This window comes from Somniosus microcephalus, chromosome 2, assembly GCF_052327205.1.
Source record: "Somniosus microcephalus isolate GS21.2 chromosome 2, FLI_Smic_1.0, whole genome shotgun sequence".
NCBI classification, from domain to species: domain Eukaryota; kingdom Metazoa; phylum Chordata; class Chondrichthyes; order Squaliformes; family Somniosidae; genus Somniosus; species Somniosus microcephalus.
The window spans coordinates 325,149,094-325,166,763 of record NC_140988.1 but is presented as its reverse complement, the minus strand read 5'-3'; the positions used below and the strand labels follow the sequence as shown (position 1 = coordinate 325,166,763).

The 17,670-nt window shown below is 39.7% G+C and overlaps 1 protein-coding gene across 10 annotated transcripts in view; it reads right to left on the bottom strand.

The window, feature by feature from the left end:
- tcf4 (transcription factor 4) overlaps positions 1 to 17,465 on the bottom strand; it is a 679,628-nt gene extending 662,163 nt beyond the window's left edge. The window contains exons 1-3 of one of the 10 annotated variants that reach the window (XM_085974567.1): positions 17,375 to 17,458; positions 14,780 to 14,850; positions 14,485 to 14,557 (exon numbers count right to left, since the gene is read on the bottom strand). In XM_085974567.1, the coding sequence (XP_085830693.1) occupies positions 14,485 to 14,557; positions 14,780 to 14,782 (76 nt within the window). In that variant the 5' untranslated portion in view covers positions 14,783 to 14,850; positions 17,375 to 17,458. Of the gene's footprint in view, positions 1 to 14,484; positions 14,558 to 14,779; positions 15,242 to 15,277; positions 15,831 to 15,948; positions 16,245 to 17,374 lie in introns of those variants that run through there. The other 9 variants (XM_085974559.1, XM_085974581.1, XM_085974572.1 and 6 more) reach the window with 9 other exon arrangements.
- Positions 17,466 to 17,670: the final 205 nt, after the last annotated feature.

The following is a 17,670-nucleotide window of genomic DNA, read 5'->3' as shown; positions in this document are numbered from 1 at the left end:
TATTGATGTTTAGAGCATAAAACCCCTGTTTAGCACCTCAGCAGAGGCAAAGATGAACTGCCTTCACTTTGGGAGAAGAAAGCCCAAAGGAAATGTAAAGTCCCCTAGGGTCTATACTAAGCATATTCACAAAACAGGATTATTAAATTTTAACTAATATGACTCATCATTGAGAAGTTTTCTTGGTTAAAATCAGTCTAGACACCTATATAGGGTTGCTCATACACTGACTAATACAAGTCTGTAACCCATCTGCACGATCGGAACCAACAAGGGTTTATACCCCAGACGTACAAGTGTGAGTGAACAGCTCAGCGGGAGTTTTTTTTATTATTAAGTTGTATTTTGGAAGTGTCCCGGTTGAATAGTTGTAAAATCAGCAACAACAATATTAAACAGGATTTAAAGCAACCTTCTCTGCAGCAACTCCAAATGAAACTAACCTTTCCTATTTGATTGAATCACTCGCTAAATTAATAAATTGGCCACTTTGGGCAACTTAAATCTAGGAGTAGGTGTGTGGGTATCTGGTTTAATTGTGCATTTTAAAATGAAAGCTATACATTCCCAACTGCCAAGCTAATGTTAGAACACAGACCCCTAAAACCTCAGCCTTTTCCTGTCCATGGAGAGTTGCAGAAGATCGCTTAAAAAAATTAATGGCTTCAGTTTCAGTTTCCATTCCCAGGAATAAAAACACTACGGTACATTTCCCTATTTAATTTCTGCAACCACTGCACACCAAACTATGTACACTGTAAACAATTATTTTATCATGTTATATTAACCAAAAACACCACTGTGAAAGTAAACCAATTCTTCCTTACCCATTCAAGGTCATGGATTCTTTTTCACCTTGCTAATCCTGCCCAGATCAGGCATCTCCTGCAGTCACCATGTATTGAAGCACAACCTGAAGAGCCCCATTCAATTTTGCTTTCCTTTCTCTCTCCTCCCGGCAAGTTGTGCTTGGCTTGTGCGCCCCACAGCTGAAACTGAGAGCTTAAGGTGCGCCAATGGACCAATGAGTCATCTGCAGAAAGTCTAATTAACTGGCACGAGTAACTTTTGGACCAAAACCGTGGAGAATTTTGGTATTGAAAAATAATCAGGCATTGCTAAGAATCAATGCAGTGAGACAGTCACACCACTGAAGAATTCAATCAGGAGATTTGTGATCATTTACATAAATAATTTGGATTCAAAAAGTAATGCAAGTTAGTAAAATTCACAGATTATACTAAATTGGGAAGAGGAAAGGAGGGCTGATATGTCTAATGGGATAGCCAAGGATCTACTGAAGGACCTAGACAAAATTTGTGTGGGCGGAATTATGGTAGATGAGATCCAACACAAGATAAAGAAACATGTTACAGTACTCAATAGAAAAGACAAAAAGATACAAGAGTGACAATAGATTTTATTTATTCATTCTTAGAATGGAGGCATTACTGGCAAGGGTGGCATTTATTGCCAATCCCGACTTGCCCTCGAGAAAGTGGTGGCGAGCCGCCTACTTGAACCGCTGCAGTCAGTGAAGGTGCTCCCACAGTGTTGTTGAGTAGGGAGTTCCAAGATTTTGACCCAGCGACGATGAAGGAACGGCAATATATGTCCAAGTCAGGATGGTGTATGACTTGCAGGGAAACTTGCAGGTGGTGGTGCACCCATGCGCCTGCTGCCCTTGTCCTTGGTGGTGGAGGTCGCAGGTTTTGGAGGTGCTGCCAAAGAAGCCTTGGCGAGTTGCTGCAGTGCGTCCTGTAGATTGTACACACTGCAGCCACGGGATGCCGATGGTGGAGGGAGTAGTTGTTTAGGCTGGTGGATGAGGTGCCGATCAAGTGGGCTGCTTTGTCCTGGATGGTTAACAGTTATCATCTCCATTCATTCTAAAGCAGCAAACAAAGCAGACAGAATACTATATTGCCAAATCAGTAGCGTGTGGGGCAATTTTATGATAAATAATATCTCTGCTTACTGCACCCGCATTACATCAGTGACTACACTTCAAAAGTAATTCATTGGCTGTGAAGCGCTTTGGGTTGTCCTGAAGACATGCATTCACGTGCACATAATTTCTAGTAGCCTTCACTGAACAGCAATCAGGAGCAATATTTAATATTTTCTTGCAGAGGGTGGAGAAAAGGAGAGAGTATTTCAATAGCAACCTGTTCTTGAAATATTTCTCATTTGGGGGGGGGGGGGGGGGGGCGGAGAGATAGAGGGGGAAATAAACTAACCAAACAAACATTTTAAAACTTCTAGAAGAACCGCACTAGCAGTGAGGAGCTTTGCCTGCCAGCAGTGCAAAGTGGAAACAGAGCCTTGGTTCAGGCGAACCTTGCCATCAACAGCACAAACTCTCAAAATTACCCTTACAAGTCCATAATTTCAAGACGACCGAGTTACGAGTCAAGGTTAGGCTCAGATTCCTCCATCTTAAAAAGAGGAGACTGAAATGGAACCTTATACAGGTTTGTAAGTGGTAAGTGGAATAGAAAAGGTTATGGGCAAATCAAATCATAACTATAGGACAAGGGGACATAGGTACAAATTGTTAAAAGGCTAGTTCAGGATTGTTGTCAAGATGAACTTTGCCACATAAAAGAGTGAATAATTCCTGGAATGTACTTCTGGGTAGGTAAAAACCCTGGAATCATTATATAGGCAGCTGGATGCTGTTATGGCGAGACCAGAAGTTTTTATACACAGATGAGCCAAATGGTCCTCATCTGAACTTATCTTTTGTGATCTTTATCTTTCTGAAGTGGAACATTTCAAGTTCACCTTCAAAAGTAAAAACTATGGCAATAGATTTGCTTAGACTTTATTTTGATAAATTTGTGCATTCTCTCGATTTTGCTGGGGCAAACACAATTAGTTAACATAAGAACATAAGAAGTAGGAGCAGGAGTAGGCCATACGGCCCCTCGGGCCTGCTCCGCCATTCAATAGGATCATGGCTGATCCGAACCTAGACTCACGTCCACTTCCCTGCCCGCTCCCCATATACCCTAATTCCCTTATCAGCTAGGAAACTGTCTATCTTCGTTTTAAATTTATTTAATGTCGCAGCTTCCACAGCTATGAGGTAGCAAATTCCATACATTTACTACCCTCTGAGTGAAGAAGTTTCTCCTCATCTCAGTTTTGAAAGGGCAGCCCCTTCTTCTAAGATTATGCCCCCTAGTTCTAGTCTCACCCATCAGTGGAAACATCCTCCCCGCATCCACCCGATCAAGCCCCCTCACAATCTTATATGTTTCAAGATCGCCTCTCATTCTTCTGAATTCCAATGAGTAGAGGCCCAACCTACTCAACCTTTCCTCATAAGTCAACCCCCTCATCTCCAGAATCAACCGAGTGAACCTTCTCTGAACTGCCTCAATAGCAAATATATCTTTTCTTAAATATGGAAACCAAAACTGTACGCAGTATTCCAGGTGTGGCCTCACCAGTACCCTGTATAACTGAAGCAAGACTTCCCTGCTTTTATACTCCATCCCCCTTGCAATAAAAGCCAAGATTCCATTGGCCTTCCTGATCACCTTCTGTGTTTCATGCACCAAGACCCCCAGATCCCTTTGTACTGTAGCACTTTGCAGTTTCTCTCCATTTAGATAATAACTTGCTCTTTGATTTTTTCTGCCAAAGTGCATAACCTCACACTTTCCAACATTATATTCCATCTGCCAAATTTCTGCCCACTCACTTAGCCTGTCTATGTCCTTTTGCAGGTTTTTTATGTCCTCCTCACTCACTGCTTTCCCTCCCATCTTTGTATCGTCGGCAAACTTGGATATGTTGCACATGGTCCCTTCCTCCAAATCATTAATATAGATTGTAAAAAGTTGGGGTCCCAGCACTGACCCCTGCGGTACACCACTAATTACTGATTGCCAACCCAAGAATGAACCATTTATCCCAACTCTCTGTTTTCTGTTAGATAGCCAATCTTCCACCCATGCCAGTATATTACCCCCAATCCCATGATTTTTTATCTTGTGCAATAATCTTTTGTGTGGCACCTTGTCAAATGCCTTTTGGAAGTCCAAATACACCACATCCACTGGTTCCCCTTTATCCACCCTGTTTGTTACGTCCTCAAAGAATTCGAGCAAATTTGTCAAACATGACTTCCCCTTCATAAAACCATGCTGACTCTGTCCGATTAAATTATGCTTATCCAAATGTCCTGTTACTGCTTCCTTAATAATGGACTCCAACATTTTACCAACCACAGATGTTACTGGTCGATAGTTTCCAGCCTTTTGTCTACCTCCCTTTTTAAATAAGGGTGTTACATTAGCAGTTTTCCAATCTGCTGGGACCTTTCCTTTCCTGAATCCAGGGAGTTTTGGAAAATTACCACCAATGCATCCGCAATCCCTACCGCTACTTCTCTCAAGACCCTAGGATGTAAGCCATCAGGTCATGGGGATTTATCCGCCTTTAGTCCCATTATCTTACTGAGTACCACCTCCTTAGTGATTTTAATCGTGTTTAGCTCCTCCCCCCCTATAGCCCCCTGTTTGTCCAGTGTTGTCAGAGTCTTGTCAAATATCCCAAAACTCTCCAACCAAAAGAGATCATCTTGGGACTTTGGTGGAGGTGGGAATGATTTTTCTTCCCTCCTCTCCTCACGACACTAACTCGTGGTGCGCAACAGTACCACCAGTGCTGTCCACCCTCAAGTGCCCATTATTCATGAGTGAAGCTAAAAAGCGAGTGCAGATTTGATTCAATCATAGACCATCACAGCATAGCTCAAACCAATCCTCATCCAGCATTCACGTGCACACAATTTCTAGCAGCATTCACTGAACAGCAATTAGGAGCAATGTCATGAATCTTCATGTAGAAATGACTCATGAGATAACACTGGGCGGCCAGCTGGTGGCACCGTCCAAGGAAAGTATAAATGCTTGGGCGTGGGCCCAGCTTGCTCAGGATGTTTTTGTAACCAGGAACTAGTGATGTAACTAGAAACTCATGGTTGTGAAACAGTTGATTAAAGCCTTGTTTTATACTCAAACCAAGTGTTCAGTAGTTTTCTTACGTCAAGCAGTATTTAATATTTTCTTGCGGAGGGTGAAGAAAAAAAAAATATTTTAACAGCAGCTTGTTCTTGAAAATATTTTACACTGGGTGGGGGGGGGGGGGCGGTGTAAATTAACCAAATAAACATTTTAAAACTTCTAGAAGACATCAATGTGCAATGACCAGAAACAAAAAGCAAAGCATTCCTACCATCTCCAAACAACTTTCTGGGTGTTCGTTCACTAGAGGTCAACATCTGATAACCGCAGATTCCATCAAGCTAAGGTTATCACATAGATTTAGAAGCCAGATACAATGAAGGTTTTCCATGGAAATATTATCTTGTCTCTGTATTATACAAAGAAGAACTTGCATTTATATAGAGCCTTTCATGTCTTCAGGACAACCCAAAGCGCTGCACAGCCAATGAATTACTTTTGAAGTGTAGTCACTGATGTAATGTGGGCACAGTAAGCAGAGATGTTTTAGTGGTGTTAGTTAAGGGATAGATGTTGGCCATGAGAAATTCCACTGCTGTTCATTGAACAGTGCTAGGAGATCTTTCACATCCACCTGAGCAGGCATCCAAAAGACAGCACCTTTTCAGCGCTGTACTGAAGTGTCAGTCTAGATTATGTGCACAAAGCTCTGGAGTGGGTCTTGAAAACACAACTTTGTAATTTAGAGGCGAGAGTCCTACCACTGAGCAACACCTGGCACATAAGCAAAAACAAAATAACAATATGCACTGCTGCTAGTTAAGTTATCAACCAAAGACGAAAGAGTCCCCTCCTTTAACAGAGAAGTGCGCATTAACAAAACACAACCTTCAAGCATGATTTGCCCCCCCGCCCCACCCCAAAAAAGAGTTAAATTCTATATTCAATAATAGCAGCCAATCAAACTCCATAAGAGTCCACTGGCCAGGACTGTTCAACCTGTGGATCCAGGGCCAAATATGGCTTCAGAGCCATATTAGGCTCTTGAAGCCCAGACAACACAATCTTATTTGAGCTTAAATTTCTTATTTGCTGGTTTGTCCGGTTTGTATTTTGTCGGTTTGGAAAGGGCTGCCCTTAGATGTTATCACTCATTGGTGGATGAATCTTAGAACACTAAGAACTGTTAGCAGCAGCAACTTCAGCTATCTGCAAATTAATAGGAAAGTGAATGTAAACTTTATAAGCAGCCCCTAATACTGGTATTCACCTATGCAACTCATGACAAAACATTGGGCAAACCCTGCTTTAAGGCCACTTCAAGGCCTTGTTTATTGCTTAGACAAAAAGACCAAAATATTGTAGCCAAGTCACTAAATATACCAACATCCATTAGTGTGAACACCAAACACCACAATGGCCTCAAGTTTGTACTCCAGTCTGTGCTAAGTTAGACAAATCAATTGACAGCAGGACTTCAGGGAAGGAAAAGAAAATCAGTCAGATGACACAAAACTTGGAAATATAGTCAACAGTGAGGATAGTGATAGACTTCAAGAGGACATAGACAGGCTGATGGAATGGGCGGATGCGTAGCAGATAAAATGTAACGCAGAAATGTGCGAAGTGATGCATTTTGGTAGGAAGAATGAGGAGAGGCAATATAAACTAAAAGGGTACAATCCTAAAGGGGGTGCGTGAACAGAGAGACCTGAGGGTATATGTGCAGAAATTGTTGAAGGTGGCAGGGCAGGTTGAGAAAGCGGTTAAAAAAGCATACAGGATCCTGGGCTTTATAAATAGAGGCATAGAGTACAAAAGCAAGCAAGTTATGATGAACCTTTATAAAGCACTGATCCGACCTCAACTGGAGTATTGTATCCAATTTTGGTCACCGCACTTTAGGAAGGCCTTAGAGAGGGTGCAGAAAAGATTTACAAGAATGGTTCCAAGGATGAGAGACTTCAGTTATGTAGATAGACTGGAGAAGCTGGGGTTGTTCCCCTTAGAGCTGAGAAGGTGGAGAGGAAATTTGATAAGAGGTGTGCAAAATCATGAGGGGTCCAGACAGAGTAGAGAGAAACTGTTCCCATTGGCGGAAGGGTCGAGAACCAGAAGACACAAATTTAAGGTGATTGGCAGAAGAACAAAAGGCGGCTTGAGGAAAAACTTTTTTTACGCAGCGAGTGGTTAGGATCTGGAATGCACTGCCTGAAAGGATGGTGGAGGCAGATTCAACCAGTTCCCTTTTGAAAGCCATGATTAAGTATCTGAAGGAAAAAAATTTACAGGGCTACAGGGAAAGGATGGAGGGAGTGGAACTAGCTGAAGTGCTCTTGCAGAGAGCTGGCACAGGCTCGACAGGCCAAATGGCCTACTTCTGTGCTGTAACCATTCTATGATTCTAGGATTCCCGCTTCTGGTTTCTATCCACTGATGCTGGAAAGTGCACGACAACGTCAGATGAAGACAGAATTGGGCTGCCAACGTTCACTACCCAAGCTCACACATAGAGAGGCAAGATACCAGAAGATGGCCAGCACCAGTAGAACTAATTCCCAGCATGAGTCTCTGCCTTCAGGAGAGGAGGAAAAATGGTTAGGGAGAAAGCAGAGAAGAAACACCATATAAAAACAACTTCAAAGGAATATCTATTATAATAAATAAATGCACTACATCTCTCAATTTTTAAAAGGGAGCGTCATTTAAAGAACATTCTTTTCACCAGCTCTCAGCATTTCTTTCCTTATTCTTTAAGATTATGAAGAATTCTACCAGCAATGTGTAAATATTTTTTCCACTAGCAGTGCCACAAATGTTTCCAAAAAACATCTACATCACATAACTTAAGAGCAACACTGCTGCTCCTGCTGTCCTATAAGTTTTCCCTTGACTATTTTTAAAAGTTAATTTTTAAAAGATAAATTTCATTATATATTTCAATTCTTTTTCTGTTCCCCCCCCCCCCCCCTCAAAAAAATGAATCCTGTCCACAACTACTCAAGAAAACTTTACTGAAGTGGAAGTGAGAAAAAAATCAAAAAATCAGGGCGAGTGTGTTTTTCGGACATATTTTGCCAATTATAGGGAGATTTTTTTTTTTTTTTTAAGTTCTACTTTGTTGCATTGGATCAGAATTTTCATTTTCCTGAAGATATGTCAGTTTGTGGTCTTTAACAAATAAGTAAACAACTGAACCTTCCCCAGTGTTTCAATGGGTTAAATACACTGCTTGCAGCTGAGGTGAGCATTGGGGGTGGGGGGGGGGGGGGATGGTGCTTACATGCGACCTCAGAACCCCCATTCCTCATTATTCTATGATTACTACTGAAAGTCCTCAAACAAGAGGTGAAGACATGAAGAAAGGCCTCTTGGGTGAGCCATCAGATGTCTGTAGAAATAAAATGCACGGTACGAGCTGTAACTTTCAATAGAGCAGAGGTAAAAGGAGGGGGATTTACAAAAGTATTAGAAAGAGAAAAGACCCAGATACACCAAAACATAGTGCTACTTTAGTTTAACTAATACTATATACACATTTCTTTACAAGCTGAAAAGATCAAAAGGAAACATCAAAGGATTTTCTTTTTTTTTTAAACCTTAAAAGCAAGTCAAGTCCAATCCAAATGGTTTACACATCCTTACTAGAAGATAAAAGTTGCCAGCAAATGTGCAAAAAGCCAGTGCTAAATTAAGAGTGGCTGCAGGGAATAGAAGACACCAAGCTCAAGGACACAACCAACTGATATAAAACATGCTCACAACACGCTCAGAATAAAGCAAAAAAGAGTCAAAGTTCTAAAGATTGCACTGATCTATCAGCACAATTGTGAAAGATGCCAAAATCAATTGTGAAAATATCACAACATAAAAGACATAGTAACTATGCAAATGTCACACAAAACCACCACTTGCACCAATATATCTGCCCTCCAACGAGGGCAACTGTGGTAGAACAACAAGACAACTTTTGCAGAAGTCAAATCGTCTATGCTGCTTCCAATTTTTTTTTAATTTTTTAAATTACATAGAATTGGCATCTATGGAATAATTTTTCTGACCAGCAATTAAAAGTACTCTAATATTAGATCTCTGTTCACAGCCCAATCCCTGAACAAAAGCAATCCATCTGCCAACATGGCTAATCATTTTGAAAAATAGAACCAGGAATTTTAGCCAAATAATTGTGCCTGAGGAGTCACCTTTAACATGACAGAATCTGGCATTTTTAAATGATCAAATGTTGTGACAATGCAGCAAAGCAAAAGTCACCACACTAACAATAATACTGCGTTTCCTCTCGCCGCAAAATTCAGTCGCAGAGGTAGAGCAACAAGATCAGCGGATGTTCTGTACACTTGCGTTTTGTTTTTCTGGAACAATAGAATGGGAAAGGGGAAAACTAATGGTCAGCCGGCACCGAATTCCAAACAAATACTTGTGGTCATGGAAATACACAAACATAATTTCTCAACTGCTGCCTCAACGCCACCAGCCTATTGGTTCTTTTAAACATTTATGTTTTCGTTCAGAACGGGGAAGAGAGTACTCGATTTCCCTAAATTGCGAGCTTAGGGAAAGGAGGACTGACTTTTCCTGCTCCCTGCTACACACCTCCGTGTAAACATTAATGTCATTAGCCGTTATCGCTGTCTGAAGCATGACAAACCACCAGTTTGCTCCAGTGGCCCATCCAAAAATTCACATTGCCAGCAAGGAAAAAGGAATGCCATGCAGCTCCTAATTATCAGCAATTCCTCAGACCAGTATGGCTTTGCTTGTACCCTAAACCAAGCCCTGTACTTTTTAACAAAATAATTCAATCAGGCCATAATCCAATGCAGAAAAAGAATATATACCGTTAGATCAAATTACCACATTCAAGCCATTAACTACTTCACTGTAGCAATTGGTTCTAACTGTGATTAATCTGGATTTTCAATATTAATAAACATTCTTTATTTCTATTAAGAACTGAACTAGTCTTGAAACGTAACTAAACTACACCTATTTCAACTCAGGATTTCTAAAGGCAAGGCCTGCTCCCTCTCCCTCTGATCACCACACTCAACACTCCAGCAGAACTGTCAACATAGACCATGCTAAGTGCGCTAATTCTGATGTGTCAACATAAAACATTACAACAAAGCCTTCTTACTTGGACAAAAGAGGTTACGTTTCCAAGAGAGGGAAAAAAACAGACATGATTAATGGTGCTCCTCATATCAGGGGTTAGCCAAAAAGCTGTCAGGCAATCTTTTTCAGCAGCCAAAAGATAGAATGGCACAATTGAAGGTAAGTTCCAGGGTCAAGCAAATCGGGGTGGATGGGCTTTCCCTCTATAGACATAAAATATCTTTGTGGTAGACTTCGGATTTAGATATTTCCCACAAGATGCTGAAAATAATGAAGGATGATTGTGTTCATTTCATTACAAGATTTCTGGTTACACCCCTGAGCACCTACAAATCAATATATTATGGCATCTCAATTATTTGGAACACAAACAGTAAGAAAATCTCCATAAAAATAAAACAGTTCGAAAGTCAAGGTAACGTGTACAAAACATCCTTAGAAGGTACTTTTTTTTTTTTGCAGCTAAATTGGAACGTTAAACCCACCAGGCCAAGGAATGCTGTCAGAACCTTTTGAAATACAAAAATAAAACCCTTTGGGCTACCCATGCACGTTCTATGCAATTGCTCACACAATTGATACTTGGGGCCTGCCAAATCTGCCAGCCTGACTTTTACGCTTACAGTGCAACAATCAGGGAATGAACAACAGTGAGCCATCTTGCTCCTCGTAATTACTCAATTTAACTCTTTACAGGACTGTAGCGGCATCAACATTCTAAAAGTTAAAAAAGAAATGACTGAAAATAAGGCTTTTTCACAAAAATAGTTAGTTCTTTCAAGTTACAAATATTCTGCATAAACCTGCAATGGAAATTTTAATCACTTTTACAGATATTCCACAATTTAAATATTTGAAAAACTTGCAAAATAGCACTACCTTTATTTCTTACAAATTCTATTCCATATTATAGGTTTTCTATTATTTGCTCTTTTCCTAATTCAACATAACTATATACAACAATAGTGATGTGACAAGCAGTTAAGAACATTGTAATGGGGTATTCCACCTACACAGTAATATGACACTTCCTGAAAACGAGATAGATTCCACTGAAAAACAGACTGCAGAAAGAAGAAGAAAAACTAATATTCTGAAATGAAACAAATGCTATACTTCCATTGAGGGAGGAAAATATATCTATTATGCAAGATCAGAAACTGAAAGTCTATTAAAGCTACATACTAAAATTATCGCCACCAAGCAATTAAAAATAGCATGAAATTTACCAACATCCATTGTATTCATTCCTTCTAATTGAATACATTACCTTTAGTTTTAATTCAACACTGTCAATACATATTTGACCACAATGCATTTGCAAGTCAAAATCAGTTATCCTTCTACACAATAACCATTGTGGTTACAGTTCTCCTTTTATATTTCATTTGTACCTTTCAGGAAGAGAACAAATTCCAGTTTAGGCTGGCGTCATTTAAGCCATGTTACTAATCAAAATATATTATTATACACTGTCCTAGAATACATACAGGTAACAAATATTTTCACATTTGTTCCTGTTGATTTCAGACAATCTAGCAAAAATAAAAATAAATATGTTCTTACAAGTCATTCAATAACAGGAACCGTCGGCATCCCCTCCCAACCCAGAAAGAACAAGTGTAAGAGAATGGCTGCCAAGGAAAAGACTGAAAATGTAACACAGTTATTTATATAGATATCTCGATCACTCAGGAATCACATTTATAGGAAAATATCATGAGAATGTGTGTTTCATTAAGTTTTTCCCATTCCCATTTATTACTGTGGGTCTGGGTGTTTTTAAAAGGACTTTTAATATATTTAAATAAGAAAATGTAAAATTTACCACATCAAGAAATTCATTCCTTTTGAAACACAGTTGTGGCCAGAGTAATAAATATTCCATTGGCTTTAAAAGACAAAAAAGACCAATTTACATGGCATGAACTCAAGAGCTTAAAATATAACTAAGTAATGGTCTTTCAGGAAATGTAACTGCTATTTTTAAAAACAAAAAGATCGCCAAGGACAAGAAAATGCCTCAAATAACATGGGTCGCACAATTGATATTTTATATGTAAATGAGTTTGGTGTAGAAGAGTAAATGTTATGTTTCATTTCACCTGTCTGAGAAAACCATATATCCATGAAGGAATATACACCTGTCCTAGCCAGAGGAAACTGACTGCATCATCACCCTCTCCACACAACTTTGATTTTTTTTACACTAAAAATGGTGCGGTTCAATAAAAATAAGATTCAAGTCACAAGTTAACTGCTAAGTATGGCTGGGGAGGGGGGGGGGGGGTAAAGGATGGAAGAGAACATAGTTCAACTGATGTATAAACCCGAGTCCCCATCAATTATTTCCACGTGAAGGAGAAAAATGCTAATGTAAAGAAAGTCCTAATAATTAGCAAGCCTAACAAATATTGGAGTCTCTGATCCCTACGCTAGTTTGTACTGTTAGCACATTATATTACTGCTAGTTACTCTTTCTTAGATTCAGCACATTAATAAAGCATTGGCTTACCTATACAATACCAAAACCCACTGATTACAAAATGCTACATAGCATTCACAATACATGCAACATTCTCGTACATTTTAAAGCAAATGTATCCAGAATCCCAATTAACTTGTCAATTTCAGATCAATTTCACAAAAAACATTCATCTGTTTTGCATACAGATGGTTAAGAAGCTGGAAAAATGTGTAAAGTATTTGCAAAGGTACTACAATAAAATCACAACTTTCTCCACAGAAAACTATTCCAAGTGAAGTAATTGCAGAAATTCAGAGAAGGGACTCTTTTCATTTTGGCACAAATCTTAATTCAGATCTGCACTACAATTTTACACATTTAAAATAAAAGTACTACAATATATCAAAACTGAAAATTTGCTGTTTTCAGCTGCCTTTGCACAAATTCTGAATATCTACGCCATCCAACTGCTGCTATATTTTTATTTGATGCAACCACATTTTTTAAATAATTGGTGACACCTACTAGAAATGATGCCCTAGGCAAAAGCACATACAACTCCTACAGTGCAAAATTAAAGAGTCCAAAATCTTTGCATTTCCTGTTGCCATCTGAAAATATCACAACAGCCACTAAATTACCTATAAATTGATATTAGTTAACGTATCTCAAATGCCTGCATGATTCTTTCATCAATGCAGCTTTCAAATTGCCGGATAGTTGGGTATGCAAATGGCAGTTGGGTATGCAAATGGCATTTTTTCCATAAAGTTGCTTCCTTTTAGATGTTAAAAGACATTTTAATACATTAGCCACAACGGCTCTCCCCATCTCTCTCTCTCTTCCACTTCAAAACTTTATTTAGCTTCAACTATGTATTCCTGCATTTTGATTGAAACAAACACAACATAAGCCATAAACACTACTTCAATCATCTAAGAAATGAATATACCCAGCAGCAATCTGTGTATTAATAACTTGTAGTAAAAAAGTGTACTATGCATTAAAAATGTATACTTAAAAAATCTACCTATGCAAAATTCTACATACTAGTGGATTTTGATTCTTTTCATTCAAAAACTGAAGGAATTCCTCAGAATTTTAAAGCATGCTCATGCAGCAAGTATCTACATTCTCTGTGTAACCTTTACAACTACAATGAATTTCTAAGTAGCAGGTGTTCTTCACATCTGAACAAGCCTTGATCAGAGTCACTTTTCTAAAATTCAGTTACCATTTATAAAAACCTAGATCCTATTGGTATCACTGAGTTTTGAAGGTTCTGCAAATACTTCTGAATCAATCACACCAGCCCTGTAACAAATGACCTGAATCCATCAACTTGCACATCAAGTTACTTCACAGCATTCATACACAAATACCTGTAGTAGACAGGTAGCCTCCCTATCCCCCACCCCAAGTCACTTCATAAAATGTTCAAATATTATTTTATTTTTTTAAATTCAGGCAACAGAGAATATATACTATATTTCATACACACATGCATTCAATGCTAATTAATTAAAAAGGCTGCAGTAATTGAAAACATAAGTTTTTTTGTAAAAGGTCTAACTAACCCTCACTAATATCTCTTAGCTTTTTGTTGAAAAAAAAAACCTAAATAATAATCGATACTGCACGACCTGCTAAAAATCAGTAAAACTCGACTCATGTTAATATTGCAACGAATCACCGTTAGTTAACGTGTAAGATATCCCGTTTCTAAGCGAGTTACTTCAACTGCTGTTACAAGACAGGTTAGAAGAGTAGTCCAAGTAAGTTAAGACAAATGTGCTCGATTCGAATCGATATAGATTCCTAGGAAAGAAAGCTGAAAACCCCGAACAGACAAACACATCTGGCTTTTTTAAAATATAAACACCAAAGTAGTGATTTACATACTTGAGCCCCCGAAATGGCCACTTCCCAGGGAGGTTGGTCCATTCTTCCCACTACTCACAGGCGGTGAAAACATCTACAAGAAAAGAAATTATAATAAAAATTGTAAAAAAAGTCACTGCTCAACAAAATGCTTCAGATTCTCATCCCAGACTTAAAGACAGCATCTCCTCTCTTACGCAACACGGCAGTGGCAACTCGTTTCCACTATCAACACTATAAGGGGGCTTTAACAAAATAAAATAAAAACAAAAGTCGATATGAAAAGTTTCGCGGCACTTCTTCGTACAGATCTTACCATAAACACGCCTGCGCCCCTTTTTCACGAGTACTGGATGTGATTACCGATTAACTCTTGGAGCCACTTATCTGCGAGCACAAACGTTAAGGAGAGAGAAAAGCAGCAAAAAAAAAGAGAAAAGGGTTGAAATCGCCACCGGCTATATTTCCGCCTGGCACTACTCTCCTGACCAAACTTCCGAAACCCATTTCTCAGAGAGGATATTCCTCCAGCAACCTCAAAAGTGCCCTATTTAAACGCGATCTTCGAAAACAATTGTTAGCACATCGCGGGATTAGAATTGGGGGGGACTGTTATGTGACTTGTTTATTTATTTTTTGCTTGGGAAGTTTCTTATTGTGGATATATTGCTAAATACACAGAGCATTACGAAAGGCCAAGAGGAAAGTGCTACTGTCTGAACTGGCAACGCTCCTCTCGGCTACCCCTGGCTGTACTTGAGATCTTTGCCGTGCACTCGCCTTCTCACCACCTGCCATGAATGGGTTCTCTTACCGCACTGAAATCCAGTAAATCGCTCAGCTCTTTGTCCGTCCCTAAGGCAGCCATTCGCTGTTGGTGATGCATTTTGACAAAATTACACAAGCCTAGAAACATGGAAAATCAGAAACGAATTCCCAAGTTTAATGTTTTTTTTTATTTCTTTCGCACTCGATTTTAAACAATTCACCAGACTTCGAGTTGCAAAACACACGAATGCACAAACGAACAACACGAAATCACTGTACTAGCGGCATCATTATGCAACAGGAGGTACTTAAAATGAATGAATCCGAACATCGATTCCCCCTCAAACTCCTAGGCTCCACATCTCTCGATACTAAAAGCAATTTGCTTCAAAACAAGCACTCATCAAAATGACCACACGCATCTTCTGAATAAGAAACAAATCAGCACTACATGTGTAAAAAAAAAATCCCTATACAATCAAAAAAAAAGGCCTTGATAAAAAATTTCCCCAGTGGATAATTTGGATCTCCATTCGACCGGGTACAATATCCAACTTTTAACGCAAAAAAAACTTCACAGATTTAACCTTTCTGCCCGTAAAATATCATACAACATGGACTACTTCTCAACTAATCCACTGGCATCGGGGGGGGGGGGGGGGAAACTTTTACTACAACAATGTATGTTTTGGCATCTTTGCTGTAAAAATGAATTACCTTGATCTCTTTTGTTTTGGTTATCCAAATAAATGTATTTGATCAAATTTTTTTTTTTTTAAATCCCAAACTTTTAGGGAGAAAAAAGCACTTTCTGACCAGCGTTTTGCTGATTATTTTTCTCTTAAAAGCATAGCAATCAGAGCGGGATACAGTTTTTGAAAGTTTCTGGAGAGAGTATCTACAGTTTTGGAAGATCAGAGGCTGCAGGGAGACATTGCTACTCTCACTTTCAACATCGTGACATTTTTTCCAAAAAAAAGCCACAATGTATCCAACCGATATCCGGGACACTCCTGACCTTTTGTAACCCGCCGTTACGCGGCGCTGTCTGTCTCCAATACTGCCTGAGGGTCCTCGCAACTTTCCAATATTAAAACCCACTGCAACAACATTCTCCTCAAGGCACTTGCTCCACAAAATAACTTGCTTTCTCGGCTTCAGATCACGGATTCACTTGAACACTGCACCTCTCTGCACGACTACGTGGTGCAACACGACTCAGATGGCACCTGAAAGCTCCAGTCCTCCAAAAGGCAACTTTGCAAACGTGTAACGCAAACCTGCGGTGTAAATTTGGCAATTTCCAATAAAATAAAATGGAAGCGGGATTTATTTACAGTGTCATTTGGTGAGAAACGGTTACAAGGGTTAAGATGTGTGTGTGTGTATATATACACACATGCGAGGCAAAAAAAACTTTCTGGGGTTTGCAGATGATGAGCGGAAAAGTCGAATTGTTCGAGGCGAAGTGACAACAACCTGCTTGCAAAGACGAGAGATTTAAGAGCAAGAGGGGTCCACCACCTGTGTTAGATGGAGTCAAAAGAGATGCATTCACAATATAAAATCATTTCTATTTGTTTTAAAAACTTCCTATTGCAATCAGAACAAGCTTCTAATTTTTTTCCACCCGTCAGACTATTTACAATGCAAGACTCTGGTTGCATTCATTCAATTATGTCCAAAAATTTCGCTCTCCACGCACACACACACAAAGTTAAATGGCAAGAAGAAAGCGGACACTTGTACAAAAGCTACAAAATAACGAGGAACAACACATTGTGTCCAGTTCCACCTCAGAGGCTACAAAGTTACTGAGCAGACAAACGAAAGCGAAACATTTGTTTCCCGGGGGCACGAGCAGGAGGGTTCCCCGCAGGAGCGCTGGCGAGCAGACACCACAAGCCCCCCTCACCATTCAATGCACTGCAAGACATCAAGCAACATTGCATGGATCATTCATTCTTTTTTTTAAAAAGAGAAATAAACATCTAAACGACCCACACACTTCCCTTATTTTTTTTTGCTACCTCTGCTGCTTTGTTTTATTTCCGCCCCCTCTCCTCTCTCTCTCTCTCCTTTCCCTACTTTTTATTTACTTTTCTTCCATTCAAATAATTTGTATTTTTTTTCTCTCTCTTACCCGGTTAGACTCTCGTCTCATTTTTTTCCCGGTAAGTGGGTTTCTCAGGCGCAAGTCTGCGTGCACTGCCGTCCCCGCCCCTCGGCGGCGCCCATTGGTTCAGGTGCATTGTGATGCGGGGTTCCAAAGGGAGGCGGTCTACCCCTCGGAGCCCGCTGATTGGAGGACGCCCTTGTGTCAATCACAGATTCGGCGCCTCGGCGGCACGTGTTTTCACACATGTGTCAAAAAAAAACACACCCGCCGAGAAAATGTTCCGGCCACGTGTGAAGCCGCCGGCGTGTCGGTCCGGGAAT